This window comes from Melitaea cinxia, chromosome 13 (assembly GCF_905220565.1).
Source record: "Melitaea cinxia chromosome 13, ilMelCinx1.1, whole genome shotgun sequence".
In the NCBI taxonomy this organism is placed as follows: Eukaryota; Metazoa; Arthropoda; class Insecta; order Lepidoptera; family Nymphalidae; genus Melitaea; species Melitaea cinxia.
This window is the reverse complement of record NC_059406.1, coordinates 11,154,358-11,177,639: the sequence shown is the minus strand read 5'-3', so window position 1 is coordinate 11,177,639 and position 23,282 is coordinate 11,154,358. Positions and strand designations below refer to the sequence as shown.

General features: G+C 33.5%; 2 protein-coding genes across 2 annotated transcripts; one reads left to right on the top strand and one right to left on the bottom strand.

Moving 5' to 3' along the window:
* Positions 1-988: 988 nt before the first annotated feature.
* On the top strand, positions 989-11,086 carry LOC123658902 (cyclin-dependent kinase 7). The gene is made up of 7 exons (XM_045594192.1): positions 989-1,042; positions 1,126-1,294; positions 1,443-1,577; positions 6,005-6,170; positions 6,414-6,591; positions 7,150-7,322; positions 10,674-11,086. The coding sequence occupies exons 1-7, from the start codon at positions 989-991 to the stop codon at positions 10,813-10,815; spliced, it is 1,017 nt and encodes a 338-aa protein (XP_045450148.1). The 3' UTR covers positions 10,816-11,086.
* A 139-nt stretch (positions 11,087-11,225) lies between these two features.
* Positions 11,226-21,584, bottom strand: LOC123658901 (tubulin polyglutamylase TTLL13-like). The gene is made up of 16 exons (XM_045594191.1): positions 21,510-21,584; positions 20,856-21,040; positions 19,749-19,949; positions 19,569-19,661; positions 19,329-19,470; positions 18,775-18,890; positions 18,238-18,366; positions 16,876-17,029; positions 16,594-16,665; positions 16,288-16,454; positions 16,089-16,184; positions 14,391-14,517; positions 13,811-14,020; positions 13,282-13,443; positions 12,616-12,714; positions 11,226-11,809 (listed from the first exon to the last, which is right to left on the bottom strand). Exons 1-16 carry the CDS (start codon positions 21,582-21,584, stop codon positions 11,798-11,800), a joined length of 2,040 nt encoding a protein of 679 aa, XP_045450147.1. The 3' UTR covers positions 11,226-11,797.
* Positions 21,585-23,282: the final 1,698 nt, after the last annotated feature.

Genomic DNA, 23,282 nt, shown 5'->3' with positions numbered 1-23,282 from the left:
TATGTAAGATTGCCGGTGTAGGCTGGATGAGGATTACAGAAAACCGGGATGTTTGGCGCGAACTTGGAGAGGCCTATGTCCAGGAGTTTACTGCAATAGGCTGAACTGACTGACTGATTGACTGAGTTTAATAATGTTTAGTGATGGATAGAGGGCAGAAGGGAGACATTTCATCACATTGAAGGTGTGCACTTTTGGATTTTCCAAACTTTTGTTATTGGGACGAAGTTCCTCACGGCAGGCTTGACATTTGGATGGGTGACCGAACTGGAAAAAACGTGATACTAAAACGTAAGAAATATATATAACGGAAGTGACGTAATATTAGTCACACGACTGTATAATATGACGTTTGTAAAACTAAAATATTACTAGTAAACTTTTTTTTAAACTCTTTATGTAATTTTATACTGTCGACAAAAATAAATAAAGACACATGCTTTTTTGTTTCACTTAATAGTTTGAATTATTTTTATTTTGTTTAATTTATTTTATTTTACGGTATTTGTTATTTTTTAAATACTAAATTTCCTAAATACTTTTATGTAATTAATTAAAAACCAATCAACAAATTTAAAAAAAAATCAAGAACTAGAAAATAAATATGAAATTCAACATTATTTTTTTTCAAATTGTGTTGCTTCTATACTATCCGAAGTAATTTCGTTCCTACCTGTTGTCCCATGACACCACATAATTTTTTCTTTAAACATATTGATAATTTATCGATAGCTCTGCTATAAGCTCATCACTAAGAACAACCACAGAGAAAATGGTTAACAGTGACCAACTAGGGTGACCAATAACGTTAAACGTCAAATTTTGAATTTCATTCGGCTAGACATTTGATATCAGTAATTAACTGTTTTCCTAACATAAATTATATAAAATGAGAGCTATTTCATTAAAATGATGTTGTTTTGACATAATATGCTTATTTAAAGTACGGCTTGAGTACATAAATTAGTTAATTTATATTAAATGAACAATGGAAGAACCTACGTTACGTTATGAAAAGATAGACTTTTTGGGAGAGGGTCAGGTATGTTTATCAAATTAATGTTTTCATTTGTCACAAACATATTTTGTTTATTATTGTAATACAATTGACAATAAATGTTTCAGTTCGCGACCGTATATAAAGCGAGAGATGTGAAAACTGACAAAATTGTTGCTGTGAAAAAAATCAAAATTGGTTCAAGACTGGAGGCACAGGATGGTATTAACAGAACAGCTCTCAGAGAAATCAAATTGCTACAAGAATTACAACATATCAACCTCATTGGACTTCTAGGTAAAAAAAGTTGTTTAATCTTACCACACAAATTAGTATTTGTGAAACTACTTAACAAAATACCATGAAATATTTTGATAAGTAACCTCTTAAACTCAGATTTTTATAAACACTAATTCATTTCTAATAATAAAAATTGTACTTGCAGACGTATTCGGACAAAAATCGAATGTTTCTTTAGTGTTTGACTTTATGGATACTGACTTAGAAATAATTGTAAAGGATAACAATATTGTACTTACACCGGCCAATGTAAAGGCATACATGATTATGACTTTAAAAGGTAAGCAGAAGCGTATACATTAAACTAAAAAATTAAATGATCTTTGAAAGTAGTAAACTATTTAAACCGCTAATTACTTATAATATAACATTACACTTACTACTTACGGTAACTTAAACTAAATGTTACATGCCAAAAAGAACATTATGAAAATTTAAATTAGTAGAAACATAGCATGAAATGGCTATAATATAAATGTCCTACTGACATTTAGAACATATTCCTGTAATCCTATTTTTTATTTTTGTCTTCAAATTCTAAGTCTATGTAAACTTTTTTGACTATCATGCTTATCCACACTGAAATAAAAATCTCTTGAAATGTTTTTGTATGGATTCGGGTTGTAGTGATGCTATAGATACAGTTGAGTTTGTACCTTTGTAGTACATTAACATTATTAATCAAGAAGTACATAAGGTTTATGTTATATAGTTATATTGAATAATTTACTATTCATTTGTTTAACAGGTATAAAATTTACAATTATTTTGTAGTAAATTTTTTTATTATTATTTGAGATTCAGAATTATAGTAATTAAATGACTTTAGTCTTAATTTTATTGTCTTTAATCTCCCTATGAAGATCTCTTCCTTCTCACAAACACAGATTTCAGAGAGCTGACTTTCAAGAAGTTGACTTTGCATTTAAGATTTGTGAGCTAAAACTTAATAATAAATATTATATATCCCTACTAATATTATATATGTGAATGTAAGCTTGTTTATTACGCTTTTACGCGAAAACTATAGAACCGATCATTTTGAAACTTTGTACACATATTTTTGATGCTATTAGAAATAACATAAGATACTTTTTATTTTTAAAAAAATTCAATGCGAGTGAAGCCGCGGGGCAGGTAAAAGCTAGTATTTTATAAATTAAGTCTCATAAACTTTAATAGACCATTACACCACAAGCCTGCTCTACGGAAAGAAGATGGTAGCTGGGCTAGGACCGCACAAAGCAAAGCGGAAACCTTCGCAAAACATCTAAGCGAAGTGTTTAAGCCGAATAATATGCCTGATGCAGACGAGTCGGACATTGACGCTATTCTCAGCCAGGATTTCCAACTTGATCGCCATCTAAAGTTGGTTACGCCGGGAGAGATAGCCCGGCAAATCAAATGTCTAGCGAACAACAAAGCACCAGGTTACGACCTCATTGATAGGAGGGTCCTTGAAGAACTGCCACGTAAAGGAATAGTCTACCTCACCATGCTGTTTAATGCCATCATGAGGGTGGGACACTTCCCGGAACTCTGGAAGGTGTCCCTGATTACAATGATACACAAACCTGGCAAACCTGCACACGAAGTCGCTTCTTACAGGCCTATTAGTTTGTTGCCGACTATGTCAAAGCTCTTTGAAAAATGTTTTCTACAGAGACTTAGCAAGGTTCTGTTGCAAAATCGTATCGTCCCCAACCATCAGTTCGGATTCCGGAAAGAACACTCAACCGTAGAACAGGTCCACAGAGTTTGCAAAAAAATAAGATCTTCATTTGAGAGGGGCGAATATTGTTCAGCTGTCTTCTTGGATATACAACAAGCCTTTGATAGAGTTTGGCACAAGGGGTTGCTGTGCAAAATAAAGTCATTGTTGCCTCACCCTTTCTTTGGAGTACTGAAATCATACATTTCTGATAGAATATTTCAGGTGAGAGAGAACGATTCCACATCGAAATTCTACGAGATAACGGCAGGCGTACCGCAGGGCTCCGTCCTGGGACCAGTTTTGTACACTATATACACGTCGGATTTACCACAGGGCTCGGACGTTACTGTTGCAACCTTCGCGGACGATACAGCTTTATTGGCGTCGAGTGAAAGTCCGACTGAGGCGTCATCTATACTCCAAAACTCTCTTAACGAGATAGAAGAATGGTTGGCCAAATGGAGAATGTCAGCTAGCACCACCAAATCCATTCAGGTTACTTTCACGCTTCGCAAGGAGAACTGTCCACCGGTCACCCTAAATGGCACACAGCTCCCACAACATGACACTGTCAAGTATCTAGGCATGCATCTTGACCGAAGACTCACCTGGAAGAAACACATTCTAACGAAAAGGGATGCAATCAACCTAAAGTTCAAGGATCTCCATTGGCTTATGGGTCGAAACTCAAAGCTGAGCATCGACAACAAGCTGCTCATCTACAAAGCCGTTCTAAAGCCGATTTGGACCTACGGCATACAACTGTGGGGAGTAGCGAGCGCCTCTAATTTGATGGTACTACAAAGAGCGCAAAATGGCATACTACGGCAGATGTCGAACGCGCCATGGTTCCTCAAAACCTCGGAACTCCATGAACTGCTCCACATTACAACCATCAAAGAGGAAGTAGCTTTCTCGTGTCGTAGATACAAAACACGATTGCAGAAACACCCAAATCAACTTGCGGGTCAGCTGACGATACCGGAAAGTAATCGCCGTCTGAAAAAGCGACGGGACATGTTTGACGATGAAGACGGCTGGTCAACCTGATTGGCTGTAGCATACTAGAGGGCTGAACTTCGATGGGAGTTGCACCCTACACATGATAGACCGACACCGCATCTGCTCATGGCCTACCAGCCGATTGCATGATTAAAACCAGAAAAAAAAAAAAAAAAAAAAAAGTCTCATAGACAACAAAATCTACCAATGAAATAAGTGTGAAAACTACTTATTTACTATATGAATTGTTTTTTGTTTCAATTTGGTTAAACCTTTGTGTGAGTGTAAAAAGTATGAGGAAGTGTAAATGAGACTGTTATACACATTTTATTTTGAAACACAAATAAAACAGCATTGTGTAAGAAAGTTAAGTTAAATATTATGACATCTCTCACTTGTACCATTAATAATTAGAAAATAGTCTTTAATTATGGCATCTGTAATGTAGCATTTTTTTTTAATGCAGAATAAGCAAATATCCTTACGGTGTCCAGTGAAAGCGGGCTGAAAACAATTTGCACAAAAAGTTTTTACTTTTTTATTCTGTTTTTAGAATATCACGTAAAGTGACTCCTAATTCTTGAGGCATATTTGTACTCACTCATAAGACACCTTATGTGCAATTCCGCCAATTGTAACACAAATTTCCTGAAATAGTCATTTCAGGAATTAGAAGAACAAATTTCCTGAAATGACTGCTCCAGTATTTATTAGCAGAAGTTTTTGGTTTTGCGTCAATATAATATAATAACACCATAGAATTGATGCCATTGATCCAGCATGCCATAGTCGTATCAAAGTAGCCAAGATCTGGTGTTACTAGAGCAACTATGCATTTTTAACCGACTTCCAAAAAAGGAGGAGGTTCTCAATTCGACTGTATTTTTTTTTATGTATGTTACTTACTTCAGACTTTTGACTGGGTGGACCGATTTCGACAAAAAATTTTTAATCAAAAGGTGGTGTGTGTTATTTGGTCCCATTTAAATTTATTTGAGATCTAACAAGTACTTTTCGAGTTATATCTAATAATGCGTTTTTACTTGACGCTTTTTTCGTCGACCTACGTTGTATTATATCGCATAACTTTCTACTGGATGTACCGATTTTGATAAGTCTTTTTTTGTTTTAAAGTAGATATCCCTAGTTTGGTACCATGATAAGGAAACTAGGATCTGATGATGGAATCCCAGAGAAATCGAGGGAAACTCACGAAAATCCGCAATAACTTTTTACTGGGTGTACCGATTTTAATAATTTTTAATTAAATCGAAAGCTGATGTTTATCATGTGGTCACATATAAATTTTATCGAGATCTGATAACTACTTTTTGAGTAATCTTTGATAACGCGTAGTTACTTGACTATTTTTTCGTCGATCTACGTTGTATTACTACGAGGTAATTTAAGTCGGTCTTTTTTTCGTTTGCGAGCAAACAATTATTTACATAACACAACTGAATCAATAATTGGTGGCTAAATAAAATTATTATTGCTTCTATTTGTTCGCTATCATTTCGATACTTATAGCGTTGCTTCTCCCAAGTCGCTGAATAATCGCATATTATTTCTCCACGGCGCTTAACTCGAATATGGTTAAATAGGTAATCAAACATGTCCATTCTTATCTCTCAACAATTAGCCAGCCAAACATGAGCCAGCGACACTTCCTCGCCGTCACTACTTTCATAATTTTAAGTAATGTCCTCTTTCTCCGATGACACCGGAACATGATCGTCATTCTCACTCGCATCACCGTCTTCTGAACCGCACGCATTTTCCGAGCTAGCATCAACAATACTTAGCAAATGGTATTGAATCTGATTATCCGAAATAGAGAATTAATAAATCAAATTACTTTCAGTGAATTGCACCCACTCCAATTAAAGAATATATTGAGTGTTAAAATGTTAAAAAGAGACAAAAACAACTAAATATTAACACCTTTTTATCGAGTAGTGTGTTCATTTTATTTTGAAATATTTTTGCAGGTTTGGAATACTTACATCAAAATTGGATATTACACAGAGATTTAAAACCTAACAACTTACTTATTAATAGAGAGGGAATATTGAAAATTGGTGATTTTGGTTTAGCAAAGGCATTTGGATCACCCACCAGAATAAACACACATCAAGTAGTTACAAGATGGTACAGGTAAAGAATTGAACACTGAAAAGGATTAAGCAATTTTCCATACTAGTTTCACATACAAAATATATTATAATTAAAATCGTTTTTTATTTGTAATTTATTAGGAGAATGGCATTATTATATGACAATTTTTTTTTTATTCCATCTTAGATAATATACAATTTTATTTTAAAACATTGAATATTACTCCAAATACAAAACAATAGTCACTACATCTCCTATTAACCTAATTGGTTTTTGATACAGATCACCTGAGCTTTTATTTGGAGCAAGACAATATGGGACCGGAGTGGACATGTGGGCAGTGGGTTGTATACTTGCTGAATTATTGCTCAGAGTGCCCTTCTTACCAGGAGAGTCAGATCTCGATCAACTATCTCGTATCTTCCAAGTATTTGGTACACCTACAGAAGAGACATGGCCTGTAAGTTCTAGTAGTACAATTATGTGTTTTTAATACTTTTGAGCCCTAAGGCACAGCAGGAAACATCTTGCTCAAACACAACTGAACTGGGAAAATATCTCAACCTTACAGAAGATCACAACTAAATAACAATGCTCCTCAAGCAGCATCGTGTTCCTGTGGTATGAAAGGTGGCTTGTTTGCCATCTATTGTTGTTAAAAAGCATCAGTGATATCCCATTGTAATATTGTCATATAATATTATATGTAATTATCGCTAAACTAATATGATAAACTTGTATTTTAGATACAGAGACACTTGTAGTTATTGTTTTTTTTTTACTAACTAGCTGTGCTCAGCAGTTCCATCTTTGTTAATTTGATGAAAAAGTGTACATTAAAATATGATTTCGCTTATAAATCAAGCCTATAACCTCGGTAAATGCATTATCCAACAAAAAGAATTTTTCAATTCAAACCAGTTGTTCCTGATATTAGTGGGTTCAAATGAATAAAAGAACTGTCAACTTTATACAATTATTTTAATGTATCTACATTAAATTTATTATTTTTTGTCAGGGTATGAAGACTTTGACAGATTATGTTCAATATAAACAGTTTCCTGCCCAGCAACTACGACATATATTCAGTGCTGCATCAGATGATTTGATCCAACTGATGGAGAGCCTGCTTGCATTATATCCACCTCGACGCTGCGATTGCACTCAGGCATTACAAATGCCTTATTTTAGGTACAGTATAGACTATATTATATACATTTGTTCAAAAATTTAAACATCCACACACACACATACACAAACAAACAAACATTCACACTCAGACATTTGTAACCTTATGTGATATAACTTATATTATTATTTTTTGTTCTAGTACTTATTTGAACAGCTCTCGTTTCTACTTTGTAAAATATCTTTTAATTCTATAATTAATGTAATCTTTGTGGCAATATTTTAATTTTAATTAAAAACTATATAAATATACATCTTCTTCCTTGTCTGAAATCAATAAAATATTATGTTTCTATAAAATATATATAATTATATCTTGTTTTTTTGGAAGAGTCCTAATTGGTAAACAAACCGCTGTCAATCGTAATTCACGTTTTTTCCGCATTTATCACTCACTTTCACAACATATTAGCTTACGGACATTTGTAAAACTCCATTTACTATTTATTTCACTAAAAACAAATATCAATTTATCATTTTAAACACATAAAAACTACAAAATACGAATTCCGAGAGTACAGATAACTAATATTTTCGAATATGACATTTCAATATCTTTTTTTATAAGGCAAATAGGGATGTGGTCATAATATTTTTAGAAGTGAATGAGTATAAGTGAATGAACAGCATGAGCGATGAAATAGGCCATGTTCTTTAACTATATTTTAAAATTTCACGAATTATAACTTGTTAAATAATATTACAGTAAAGCGATTTGTTATTTATTTGTATTTTGTTATTAATTGTTTTTTTTCTTCTTTTTTTTTATGTTGAGCGCACAAAAAAAATGCTTACAAAATATTGCAAATGTCAATCATTTATGGTAAAGTGTTCATTGTAAAGGTTTTATTTTATATTATGAATATTTCTGAATATCAATTTCATCCTGAACATTTTTAATGCTATCCCATATAATATTAAAGTATACCACATAGCAACGGCATAAACGTTTACTGTACTTCACAGGAAAAAATTTTGAGACTTTAGGATGAGACTTAAGATTACCCAATGAGAGCTTCGTGGAGTACAATGTTATTAGTCCTTTTTTAGATGTTAGAGAGAGTGTGCCGCCGGCGCAAGGTTTTTTATTCATAGTAAATACAAATAATGTGACAATAATATTAATAGGGTCGACTTTTTTTAGACACAGGCGGCCCCTTTATTTTGTTGTAAATTTTATTTTTGGCTTTTTTTTTACCGACCATATCACATAAACGAAATATATAGGGGACTGTCCACTTTGTATGGGGGTTTCGGCCCCGAGTGGACAGTCACTGAGAATAAATAATAATTATATATTAAGTTAGTAGTACTAACAAGTATGAATTAGAAAAATGATATAGTTTTGTATCCAGGTGTTTCATTTTTTGTTTTTTTGTGGATAATTACAAGAAGGTTTCTGAAATAAAAAATCATTGTTTTGTTATTTTTGTTTTACTAATCGGATTCGTACGTTAACAGAATGTTATCTAAAAACTAGGCAGGTAGATTTATAAAATCTTGAAACCTTTTTCAGCCCAAAAACCAAATAATTTCATGACATGGCCACAACAACCTACTGTCCGTCGACCAACCATGCAGTTGCAATAATATTTTTTTGTGGCTTCTTTGCCTGACCTTTATTGTTTACATATAAAATAAATACAAAATATATTTTCCTACTTATGAATATGCCTACTGTGTATTTTACGTCGCAGTAGTGATGAATTCTCGGTTGACGGAAAACCTTACAGTAGGTTGCTATATCACCATGAAAGCAACATCCAAGTCAAATGAATGTATGAAACAAAAGTCTGTAGTTTAGGGTTGCCATAATAAATAATATTTTCAATAAACAAATAAATCGATTAAATCGATAATCGAATTTAATATAATTAATTGCTTGCTTTTTATTTAGTCAATAACAATGTTTCTAAAATAGTTTATTTTTCACCAAAGTTAAATGTTTTTTTACTAAATACACTTTTATAGACTTTTTTTAGACTTTTTTCTTATTAATTCGATTTAACAATACTTTTAATCGATTTTAACAAATAATTGATTTAATAATATTTTAAAATCGATTGTTCGTTAATAATAATTGTTTGTTTAAGACTGGCAACGTGTTGTAATCAAATCACCAACCGAAAATAAACTAGAAGTATATAATTAATGAATTAAAATACTTATTAAATAAACTTTTCATCAGTTTATATTGATAAAACTGCAATTCACGAATAAACATGATTTAATTTATGAAAATTATTGGTATATTTGTTTTTTTGTATGAATTCTGTTCACCTTGGGCCAAAATGGACAGTCCCCTTTGTTGCCTTTTATGCTCGATGCTCGATTAATATTTTTTTTTCGTAATTCTGTACCTCTACTAATTCTTAGCAAAATTATTTAATATATTATTAGTTTTTGAAATAATTTCAGCAATATGGTATCATTAAATATTTCGATGTAAAATTAATTTTACTTTGTCTATGGCTTATTGATATTGTTCATTCATTTGCTCTTTGTGTCACTTCACTAAGCTACACTATACTCTAATTGTCTGTGGTCATAAGTACGCCATATTTGTTTACCAATTAGGACAATTCCAAAAAAACAGACCTTATATATTATTCAACGTTTGTCTTTTTTTAATTGCTACAACAGGAGATCAGACAGTAATCAGTTTAAAATCTATAATGTACTGAGATAAAATAAATATTTCTTGTTTTACGATTATTTATCAAATAATAATTTAACATAATTCATTTAAATATTTTTAAATGAAGAAAACAATGTTGTTGGTTACCATATTTTTTATCTGTACTAAATCACCATCTATTGCGTATAAAATGTAGGATCAAGCATTGGCCACGTTCCACTAAGCGTCCGCAACGCCCACATCATGTTTTCACCAAGCCGCCATATTGCGAGCACACAGCTGACACCTGACACTTGACAGCGCCCAAATATTCGCCCACAACGCTCGCGGCGTTTTTACGTGGAACGGCAATTTCAGCGGTCGTGATCTATGGCGTTGTGGGCCTTAGGTGGGACGCGCCCTTTGTTATTACCACAAATGACGTCATGCGCTCTCAGATGACATAACGTGGCGTTTTGGCGGGATTTTTAAACAAACAATATTAAAACATAATTTTGAGTAGCCTATAAATAAATAAAATTTTATTTTTTAAGGAAATAAGTATCTGTAAAGATTAATTTTAAATGCTTTCTAAAAATTTGTCTGATCCCATATTTCAATTAATCAAAAATTCGCAGAAGTGAGATGGAAAGAACCACCTTATTTATTTATTATTTTGTTTAGTGTAATTATGTTTATTAGTAATCTTAGAAGGTTTTGTTTTTTTTTATCTTTAGCAACAAACCTGCGCCATCAGTGGGATCGAAACTGCCGATGCCTTCAAACATAACAAAAATAGAAACAGAGAAACCATCGCTCAAAAGAAAATTACTTGATAATATTGATGGAGGCTTGCTCGCTAAGAAACTTCAATTTTAACATTTCATTTTATAAAAAATGTATAAAAATTTCCCATAAATTATCTTGGCATAATGTCACTACCTAAGATGATTGATATTATATCAAAATGCATATAAGATGAACGTGCAATTAAACAGAGGTATAGTTAATGAATTTTATAAATAAGACTGTGTTTTTGTGCATATATTGAAGGGTGAATAAATAAAAGCTGGACTCTGAAGAAGTCAACTTTCATATGTTAAGATTAATTTGTAAGACAAATGATATGGAATTATATATTTGATAAAAAGTCTTATTATTTCATTTAAATACTTTAATTCATAAAAATAATATATTCTTTAGTATTTATTAATTTTTATGCAAACAATTTTAATGCACATTTTTATTTATTTATAGAAACAAGACAAAGCTTGAAAGAAACAAATAAATACATATATCAATTTTAATAAAAGTGTTTGAAAATTAAAAGTTACGAGAGTTTTCATTAAACATTCGCTTCAGTACAATTCGATCTGTAAATAAGATTTTTTATTCAAAATACTTCTTTTTACAAACATTGCGCATACGTATTAATGACGTCACATTGTAACAGTATAACTTCCAAAAATAATAAAACTAGAAATTTTAAATGAACTTTTAGCGTCCTAAAAATTAAGGTATTAAACTGGGATTCTTCATTGTGAACTGTGTTATAATCTGAATTATTTCTTCTAATATTTCTAAGGTTTCCTTGTGATGTCTTCATTTGCCGCTCAGGACGAGACATGTTTGAAATTGGTTAATATAGAACTAAACAATCAATACTAATCCAGACAACGAAGGATTCTTTTGTTATGGATCGACAAAAATCTGTTCCTTTGGTTAACAAGAACAAAACTAACCGTTTTTCTTTTATTTTTATTAATTGACTGCTTTACTTCAGGCTTCTGCAGCTACTTAATTTTTTTTATCTTTTCTCTTTGAGCATATCCATATTCTAAATCAAATGTAATAGTGTTTATTACATCAGTTTCTGCAAAAAATAATATTAATAATTTTGTTTGCTCGCAAATGAAAAAAAACCGACTTCAATTACATCGACGAGTAATACAACGTAGATCGACGAAAAAATAGTCAAGTAAGTACGCGTTATCAAAGATTACTCAAAAAGTAGTTATCATATCTCGATAAAATTTATATGTGACCATATGATAAACATCAGCTTTCGATTAAATTAAAAATTATCAAAATCGGTACACTCAGTAAAAAGTTATTGCGGATTTTCAAGAGTTTCCCCCGATTTCTCTGGTTTCCCATCATCAGATCCTGGTTTCCTTATCATGGTACCAAACTAGGGATATCCTCTTTCCAACAAAAAAAGAATTATCAAAATCGGTACATCTAGTAGAAAGTTATGCGGTATAATACAACGTAGGTCGACGAAAAAAGCGTCAAGTAAAAACGCATTATTAGATATAACTCGAAAAGTAGTTGTTAGATCTCAAATAAATTTAAATGGGACCAATTGACAAACACCACCTTTCGATTTAAAAAAATACAGTCGAATTGAGAACCTCCTCCTTTTTGGAAGTCGGTTAAAAAAATTAAGACTATTATGAAATGCCTATCATATTATATAAATATTATTTTTTAACAATTTACAAACAAAAGCTACTTTTACACGCCTTTTTCCTGACTGTCTTCCTTTGAATATGAAATCTATACTTGTTAGAAAATGAAAGACAATAACTTTTATTGCAAGCCAGCGTCATATTTCTATCGCGACATAAAAGAATAATAATTTTCACATGCATATACTTATAATAAGTACAATATTACCTTTGGAGAATGGGACACTACTGATAGACGGCCATAAACGCCATACTTTCTTTCATCTTCAGGCCTTAAGGTACCCATTTTTTTCATTACCAAGTAAATCTATAGGGAAAAAGAAATTAATTTAATCCAAAGCTTAGTAAAAGGCCGATAAAATATTAAGATTTAACTATTAGAGAAATCCAGTTCCTGTAGTCTCTGAATAGGTATGTCGCATACAACTATTATCTTATTCTGTATAAGCTATAAAACATTTCGAATCAATGGGGTGCCAAAGTTGTCTGAATGACAGTAAGGTTTTTTAAACCACGTAAAACCTGGATCGAGAATTTTCAAATCGATTGATTTTTCACATCCTAGTACGCTATGCTTGGCTTGCGCCGCCCCTCGCAGAATATCGCCCCAGGCCGTGGCAATTTTGGACCTAGGTAAATACACCCATGCTACAACAGATTCGGAATGTAAATTCTGCAGAGAAGAATCGGCAAGAAGCTCCGCAGTTATCTTTTTTTTTTAAAACTGTGTTCTATGATAAAATAAATTAGTAATATCTTCCACTACCTACAGTACCATTAAATCCACACATATTTATAGTTAATATAATCTTGAACCGAATAGTATGCTTTAGCTATCAAATTATTTTTAACAATTATCAACGTTTCCAAATACCTGTTCCAGCATGCCATAACTCCGTATGAGGAAATCACGCTGCGCTAGTAGGTTCACGCGTTCTCTTTCTTCTTTTTCCACGATGGGGTCAGGCTCGTACGAACACAGCACGTATGGAGGTTTTGTTTCTTTTTCTTCTGGCGTAGTGACCTTTTTAGATAGCTAAAGATATTACTTCTAATTGTTAGTACTGATTAATTGTCGCAACTATGGTGTTTAAATGTCCCTTCTACATTCAAATATTTATAGCAGCCATGCTAAATATAGGTACAGCTCATCGAGCATTATTCTGTATCCCGAATTGATTTTGAAAACAGCCCAATAATTTTTGTTACTTCGTGCTATTTTCACTTGAAAATTTATAAGGTGCTATAATAGTACGTTTTTCGTATCAGTAGTTTTTCGTGTTTAAGATTAGGTTTTTTGCACCAACTAAGTAATCAAGTCGTTTAAAACGTATATCAGTTTAGGTCTTTAACAACCAGTTGTATGTTGTTTACATCTCTGTTATATAAATCATTGTAATTACCGATTGTTGGGCCAGAGAAGACTTGGCGACGAGTTTTCCTTTGTCTTCTTTCTCTTTTTCCTTGCGTTTGACTTCTTTTGGACGTGGTTTTATCTTATCATCATTACTATTTGTAGCCCCAGTCCCATCTTCTTGCTTGTCCTTCTTCTCACCCTCTTTAGGCTTCGGTTGTGAAGGCTTCTTCAAGGCCTCCGCCTTTTCTTTCGTTTGCTGTAAAAATATATTTTTTTCTGGTTAGGATGAAATAAACTTCTTCACGTAGATACATTTAGCAAATATATATTAATAATGCTTTTTAGGTGTTTTCCGCAATCCACATCCAGCCTACCGACAATCTTTCACAAATCGTCGGTCCAAGCCAAAAAGTGGTCCACACTGCGTTACCATTATGCGGTCTCTAGCCCAAGACACGACTACGATACCACTCTTAATCGAGGCTAGATTATACCTGGCACTTCTCTCGTTGACCGCGTGTGCAGTCTCCACGCACAATGCGTTTGCCAACACGCAGTCTCTACTACAGTCCACTACAGGACACCGCTTCACAGCAATGTAAATCGATGCTAAGTAGTAGAGCTACCTGGAACTCCTCTCGTTGGACTCTTGTGTAATCTCCACGTGCCCGTGATGCTGCTGTTCCTGCGTACAGTGACCCTGCAGGTTGCTGAAACAGTGCTGCATATTGCGCACCCGCAGGGTACACGCGTCTGTGATACAAGACATTTTTTAGGTAACCGGTTATGGCAACCGGAACTACCTAACTAAGTAATCTAATTCTATCGGTAAGATTCATTGAGGGGCACAGTAGGAAACATCCTTCACAAAATCTGGAGCAGCCCGTCTGGGGAAGTACCTAGGGTTGCCAACTTTTTTTGACAAAAAAAACGTATAAAATGGTTTGGATAGGAAAAAATAAAGTATTTGGAAGAAAAAAAAAGTATTTTTCAAATTTTATGTTTTTATTGCTTTAAAAACGTATTTTTGTGTGCCTTTAGCACATGCTAACAATTTTTTTTTATGTTTAAATGTTTCAAACTTGTTTAACAATCAATATTTATATTTATATAAATAAAAATTCGTTTCTAATTAAATTTATTGACGCTATATTTCTCTCTTCTCGCTACTTTAGATTCATTACTAAAAAAACCCTTTCAGTGAAAGCTTAAGTAGTGGGAACAGAGAGTAAGTAAGATTTTTTTTTTATATTTGGTAAGCTATCAGGTGCATTTTTAAGTATATATTGCCATTTTTCAACTGTACTTTTCACTGAAAATTCTTTATCATCATTAGTGATTTGTTTTTGGATCTCTTTAGGTCTTATACATTCGCAATATATATCCTGCATCTTAATATTTAATCCGTCTTGTAATTTAGTTTTTATATTTATCATTTCAAAATGTTCAAATTTAACCGCATTTTTTAAGGACACGTTAGGAAGTATTGAAAGCCAGTTATCTTCGCTAAGGTCAAACCATTTTTCCAACTATTGATTCCTTAACTACATATAAACAAAGCCAACGGTCAATTTTTCTACAATATCGTTGATAGTGAGTAGTGACATCTGTGACAAATGTCAGATTGTCACCTGTCCTGTCACATTCAAAACACCACATCTGACATCGAACATTTCGTTCAGTAATTTTAAATCCTTTCCATCATCCGTTTTACCTTATGTGTACCGTTAAATAGTTAAGTACCCATAATGAGTATTTTGTTTCACGCATCACAATAAAGATTGAAAATAAAGTATTTTCATATACTTTATTTGTATGCAAAAGTATAAAGTATATTTACCAAAAATAAAGTAGAATACTTTATTATAAAGTATGGTTGGCAACCCTAGAAGTACCTCAACTTATAGAAGATCACAGCTCGGTCAATCGGTCGGTCGGGTCTAAGGGTCGGTAATGTGTTTGCGATAATTCTGATTTTGCAGGCCTCTGTGGGCTACGGTAACCGCTTCTTCTTAATAGGCATAATTCTCCTTTTATATTTATATCCTGTAATAAAATATCGACAGTACCTATATACATAATCTATCTATATTAATAAATAAAATTAAATAGCAAAGTGTTTTGCTAAGCTCAAAACTCGAGATCAGCTGAACCAGTTCAATATTTTTTTGAAAGTTATAGATATTTCAGAAAACGTAACAATATCTCAAATCTCAATCTCTAAAATGAATAATTTCTGTAATCTTCAATTTTTATCTTTTTGCATTTATAGGACATGAGTATAGATAATATAGGAACGAAGAAACGGGTATAACCATTTTTACCTAAAGTTACCCAAATGTGTTTCTTCCCACTGAATTTGAGTCTGCCAAGGACTTCTTTCTGATTCTTTTTCTTCCATTGGTGTATACTCAGCAAATCTACAAATTTTTTGGTTGTTACTTACCATGGAACTAATTTATTTTTTTATATAATAAAAATAATTACTTCGAGACATCATTATCATCATCAAAATAAACTTACTTGTTTGTCTGTAGCAGCCTTTCTCTTATTCTCTTACGGTCTTCTTCCAGAACACGCTTTTTATCACACTGCCAGATGTTTAGCATGGTAAATGTGTCAGTTAGCAAGCTCTCCTTTACTTCCCGATCAAGTTGCGTGTCTGTATGAAAACTTGGAGAGTGATTTACCTGAAAATATATATTAACTATAGATTAAACACGTTTTACCCCAAAATGACATATTTCTGCGAAGACCATCATTTAATCCATTTTTTATAATGAGACATAAAACTTATATGGTTATAGAACAATCGATAATAGAATTTACTTCTAAAATATAAGGATGAAGCTTATGGTCCAGAAGAATATCAAAGCCCAGTATCTCGAAGCAAGCATGAACCTGAAGAAAAAGTTAAATATATACAACTTATAACAAAAAAAATAGAAATACAAATAAATCCTTCTAACTATATCTAACGTCTAAATTAAACAAATTAGGTAAATAAGTGTTCAAATACTTGAATAGGCTAGAAAGTAATAAATTATAAAAGCCTAATATGATTTTGAAAAAAAAAGGTTACTTTATTACTAAATACTGAAATAAAGAAACCATGTCATGCGACGGAAAACAGGCGTGGTAGCTGTGCTTAAGTATGGGCCAAGCAGATATGATGGTCTTCACGATCACTTGGTCTATGGAGTGCCACAACTGGTCAAGATCTACGCCTTGCGATAGCAGAACTTTATTCAATGTCGATATTTTCCTGGTTTATAGAAAAGTGATTTTTTAAGTAGGGTAATGAATTGGGAAGTTATATCAGTAAGTCCATAACTAGTAAGACTATTCTTTACGGCCAATTTAATCAACCAGATTTCTGCTTTTCAATTTACGTTGGGGCAGGATAAAAATCGCATTATCTTGTGAAATAGTACCTTAAAAAAGATCACAGGCAAATATAATAGTGTTTTTAAGCAGTGTTGTGTTTCTGTTGTGAATTTAGTGAAAATCTAGTTCTAGAGCTCCTAGGGATGCGCTGCGGTGAGCAAGGTTAACGTCGGCAATGAATTGTGATTTACAAGTTACGTAAGTTTACAATACATAACCCTCACAAGTTAAGGTACGAGTGAGTGAAAGCTCTGATGCTCTTGGCTTTAAAGAAATCTGTTTACTACGGTAACCGCTTACCATCTGATGGACCACATGTCTATTTGAAACCCTAGTGGTAGAAAAATTAGATGATTGCTTATGGTATGCGAAGCCGTCATCATAGACAAGCCTTGAACTTTAAGTAGAGAATCTTAGATAAAAACAAATATTAGATGAATATAGCCCGCCTAGCCCGTTGGCGCACTTTGTAGTGACCCTGCTTTCTGCTCCGAGGGTTGTGGGTTCGATCCCCACCCCAAGTCGGGGTGTAATATAAATATTTATTTATATATTTATGTATGTATTATTTATAAGTAGGTATGTTTATCGAAAAAAAAAATGTAGCTATACCAGTCGGCTGTTACCTATAACACAAGCATTAAGTTGCTTACTTTAGGAACAGACGACCGTGTGTGTATTGTGTAAATATTTATTTATTTTATTAAAAAATTCTTAAATGACAGATTTATTCATTTACCAATTAATGAGACCAAAAAACGTGTCGCTTGGTATAAAGTGCACTTTAGACTAAGCGACTGAAGTCAAATTCAACTAACGTAACTCTCTCTTTCTATCTTTATTAAATTATATCTCCCTCTCAACTTCCGTTCGCCTCACCCTATCATTCTTATCATAACGCTCTTGTCGCGCAATCCCTAGCTTACTCCCCAAGTCAAGCGTACGTAAAGAAGTTTTACTTAAAAAAAGAATGGTTCCCAGAACTTTCCCATTTAACGGAACATTTAACATATAACATTATTAAAGCATAAAGTAAAATAAGTTGTATTGTTTATTGACATAATAAATAAGTGAAAGAAAACAAACCGCTTGCTTCCCGCTTCGGAGTCGTACACGTAAGTTCGACTGTGCTTGTTGAGTGCGTAGTTCGTGAGATGCATGAACACGTTGGTCGTATTGTTTGCATTAGGGTCCGCGTAACGACTCGTCGCGAACCTGCAAAGATTCTTTAGGACTAACCAGCTCATGGTCACTAGATGTCAAAGCTCTTAGAATAATTATCGTCGAGAACTTACAACAAGTCATTAGGACTACTGATACATATTCACCAGATCTTTAATGCTTTTAGAATTATCGTTGCAAACTTCAGCAGTTCGTTAAGAGTATCGGATTATAATGACCAGATCCCTGTTGCTTTTAAAATTATCGTCAAAAACATACGACTCCTGGGAACTACCGGCTAATTTCTACCCGATCTCTACTATAATTTTGAAACAAGATATTTTTCAGCTCAGACCTCGTACAACAGATGCGGGTAGTTTCATAATCTTTATGCGGTTAAGTGTTGTAGCATTCATATTTTTTATAAGTACTACAGTTATTTTAGCATTAGGTATAACTTACCTGACGAGACCTTCATTATACACAAAAATCCTAAGAGGATCGCAAGACGTTATAAGTGTATATACTCTGATATCAAATTTATAACCATCCACGAGATATGGTTTTGATAAATAAACCTAAAATTTATAAGTAACTAAGTAAATATTACAAAGTAATAAAAAGTTAATAATTAACTGAGGTAGGGCACAGCATGAATTTTCTGCTCAAAATATGAAGCAGCCCGACTGGGGTAGTAGCTCGACCTTACAGAAGACCACAGCTAAATAATACTGTTTTCAAGCAGTATTGTGTTCTTGTTGGTGAGTAAGGTGACCAGAGCTCCTGGGGGGATTGGGGATTGGGTCGGCAACGCGCTCGCGTTGCTTCTGGTGTTGCAGGCGTGTATAAGCTACGGTAATTGCTTACCATCAGGTGAGCCGTGCGCTTGTTTGCCGACCTAGTGACATAAAAAAAAAGTTAGTTCAAAGTTCAATTAAAAGTCAAATGTAAATAGCGATATAGTGTAACGCTGGTAAGGAAAACTGCTAAACTTAACTTTAAATTTACATAAATACCTGACAAATAAGTTTATCGGTGGGTTTGATATCTTTTAAAGATTTGGTAAGATATATGCCTCGCCCCTGACTACCGCATTCCGGCTTTATTATAAATGTTTTATTCTTGCGTGACTTGCTATAATTTAAAGCTTCCCCAAAACTAATAATTTAATAAAAGATTAAGATAAATGTAACGTTTTTATTTTATTTCAAAAAAAAAAATTTGTACAAATAAAGAAATTAACTCATATAACTTACTCAGCAGGCAAACACCACGTTTTCGGAAAAAAACTGTACTCTTTCGGATAAATCTTTTGCATTCTATTTAAATTTCTAGCTAACAAGTCTTTCCTGTTCGACATACCAATTAGTTAAATTTATGAACCTAACATAATAAAATTAGATTCAAAAGTTTTTAGTTTGCTTTATCAGTAATACCTGCAAATCTCAAGCATTCCAGGAAAGTGGTTGATACGTTGAAATCTTTTCATCTCTTTAGCTCGTTCAACAGAAACGCTCATGTCGGTCCAATAAAAATTCCAAGCTTCGTCTTCAGATACTTCGCGCATACCAAATGCACTAGCTACTTTTCGTATTGATTCATAACGACAATTCGTAAGACAAATCGTTATTTGAGATCTAAAATAATACGTATGTGCAGATAAAAGTACTTCGTATGTATTTTTAACCGACTTCAAAAAAGGAGGAGGTTACTCAATTCGACCGTATATGTTTTTTTATATGTATGTTCGGGGATAACTCCGTCGTTTATGAACCGATTTTGATAATTCTTTTTTTGTTGGAAAGGAGATTTTCCTAGTTTGATATCATGATAAGGAAACAATTATCTGATGATGGGATCCCAGAGAAATCTAGGGAAACTCTCGAAAATCCGCATAACTTTTTACTGGGTGTACCGATTTTAATGATTTTTAATTTACTCGAAAGCCAATGTTTATCATGTGGTCACATATAAATTTCATTGAGATCTGATTACAAAATTTTGAGTAAACTTTGATAATGCGTATTTACTTGACTATTTTTTCGTCTACCTACGTTGTATTACTTGTCGATATAATTGAAGTCGGTTTTTCTTCGTTTGCCTGCAAACACAATTATTTTATGATAAGGAAGGCAAACGATCGGACGAAGCCAACTATATATTGATAAATGAGTAGCCATATTGGTAATCCCCGATGAACATCTACAACATTAGAGGAGTTGCGGGTGCTTTGCCGGCGTTATACTTGACTACGAGTAAAACACAACCCCCCCCCCCCCCCCCTCCCGCACATAGAGTACGTACTGCGTTTACTCATCGTCCTATATAAATAACTTGTACGTGTTGCAAGGTGGACAAGACACAATCACAAAATCATAACTTCCATATTATCTATAGTCTTCTCGCGTTAATTGGCCAGTTAAAATAATCCACTAAAACAGGAGTTCTAAGTTACTACCATTTAATTTTGCGTGCGTCGCTAAGTTAAATGACAGCGATGTCTCGCTACTTCCTTAACGCGAATAAACTATACGGCACAGTACCTCTTTCTTCTCTTTTTCTTACGTGTAGCTTCAGTGGGAATTATAGGAGCAGTACATGAAGTAGGTTGAGAAGTATCGTCTTCGTCATACATCTTACTTTCATAAGTTTTCAGCAGTATCGAGGTTATATTATCCGACGTATCTTCTTTCGCGTGTTTTTCGGTCGTTACTGACAGAATAAATACCTACTTATTCCTTACTTATCTTAAAAAGATAATCTAACAATTGTCTCAATGTTTCTAATTTAGGTATATCTTGAAAAATGTTATGTATCTATGTGTATTTGAAAGCCTGGTCGTGGTTTCTAAATATAAAGTAGTTACCTACTTGAAATTTGTATATACAAAAATATAAGTAACATAATTAAATAACAGTTGGTATTAGACCATGGGTCATAGATCTGTAAAAAATAATATTCAATAAAAGTTCATTAAAAGACGTAAAAGAGATGCAACGAAGTTTAACGGTTCGTGAACAAATCGAATCATTATCTAAATATAGAAGATAGTTTTCAGTAAGGTGAGTTGTATAGTGGCGTAGCGAGCTTAACCACCCCCCTCCGCTAAGCCACTGAGTTGTGTATAATGCTTTCTGTTAGAAAAATATTTTTATAGCATCAAGATTAATGTAAATTTATTATTGAACATAAATTACCTGCAATTTTATCGTTTTTTCGTTGAGATTGTACATCATAAGTGTGTTTAGAGCTATGCGAGTTTTGATCCTCATCGTCCAAAAAAGTTTCAATATCGAGCTATATATACAAGAATAAATAAAAATTTAGCTTTTTTATATTCAGTTCGCATTATACAGGTGTCCCAAAACTCAACGTCAAGCCGAAACGGGGTGATAGGATTGATTGTAACTATCATGAGGAAAATCAGAAAAAAAATCTACACCATGCAGTTTGAAAATTATGGACATTTAAGAAAAACTTAGAAATTTGGTTAAACTGTAACCATTTTTCGGTTAGGCTAAGATCTAGACTAGGTAAAACCGAATTAGAAAAACCGAATTATGGGGTTTATTGGGTGTGGAGGGTGAAGGGTGTAGGGGAATATATACAAGGTAACACTGTCACACCTCAAAACCCCATGGTTATGGAGATATCCATGGTTAAAGTTTTGAGGTTAGAAGAAGAATTTAAAGCTATTATAATACCTTTGAGCTCGTACTGTTTGCATTGTGTGACAAATCGACACTTTTAAACAAAATAACGCGTCAGACATAATATTCTAATAAAATTAGTAACATTGCGTGCTAGAATATAGGTTTAGAAATTCGAAAAATACCCAAAACCGAATCGGAGCACCCCACTGTCCACGTGGTCTTGGTCTGTCCTACCCCTAGAGTGTTTTTTTTTGTGCCGCGGAGGCGCGGAGGGAGGGCAGCCCTCGCCCGCCGTGCTTTCGCACGCAAGGGCGGAAGGGCTGCACTTCCCGCAGCGCCGGAGCCAAGCGTTCCTCTAACTTTCGAAATTCTTCTAACCTCAAAACTTTAACCATGGATATCTCCATAACCATGGGGTTCTGAGGTGTGACAGTGGTACCAGGGGTAGCGTTCCCCACCCTCTCCCCCTCCTTCCCCTCAAGGTCCCGAAATTCGGTTTTACCTAATCTAAAGCTTTACCTTCGGTTATTGTGGTTAATTTTTATGTTCATTTAAACTTTGAAACCGGAACCTTAAATAACATTTCTAGAACTACAGTTAAAAATAATAACACTATTGCCCCAAGTTTTCTAGAATTAAGACTATTTATTGAACTATGAATTTAAATTTTTCAATATTAGTCGACTTTGAAAGGCCCCCATTAAAAAAAAATACTGAAGTGCCTTAGCAAGTGCCATTAAAAGTTTGCGCATTTAATCAGGATTATAAAATGGTACAATAGTTGTTAGTTTCATAGTAAAAAAACGAGTAAAAAATAGTAACCTCAAGTAACCCGATTTTTGCTAACCCACTTTACTCAGTTCAAATGTTTTTGATTCGCACAAGCTCTTGGTAGTTTCTTAATTTTACGACAAAATGATGAGAGAGATGGATAGTGGACTGTTTGCCATGAGCGAGATTATCCTGAAAGGTTTTCTTTTTGTAGAACAATGCTGCAAAGGCATAATGAAAATCCCCAATTCATCCAAAAAATTCTCTGGTCAGATGAATCTGCATTTAAAAAAGATGGTTACATAAACTTACATTATTTTCACGGGTGGCATGTGGCGAATCCACATTTAATGCGAAAAGGCAGATCCCAGTATCGCTTTAAAGTAAACCGGAGTAGATTTTTTTTTTCTGATTTTCCTCATGATAGTTACAATCAATCCTATCACCCCGTTTTGGCTTGACGTTGAGTTTTAAGACACCTGTATATACCTACTATATAAACTGAATAAATAACACGCTTGTAGCATAAAAAAAAATGAAGAACTT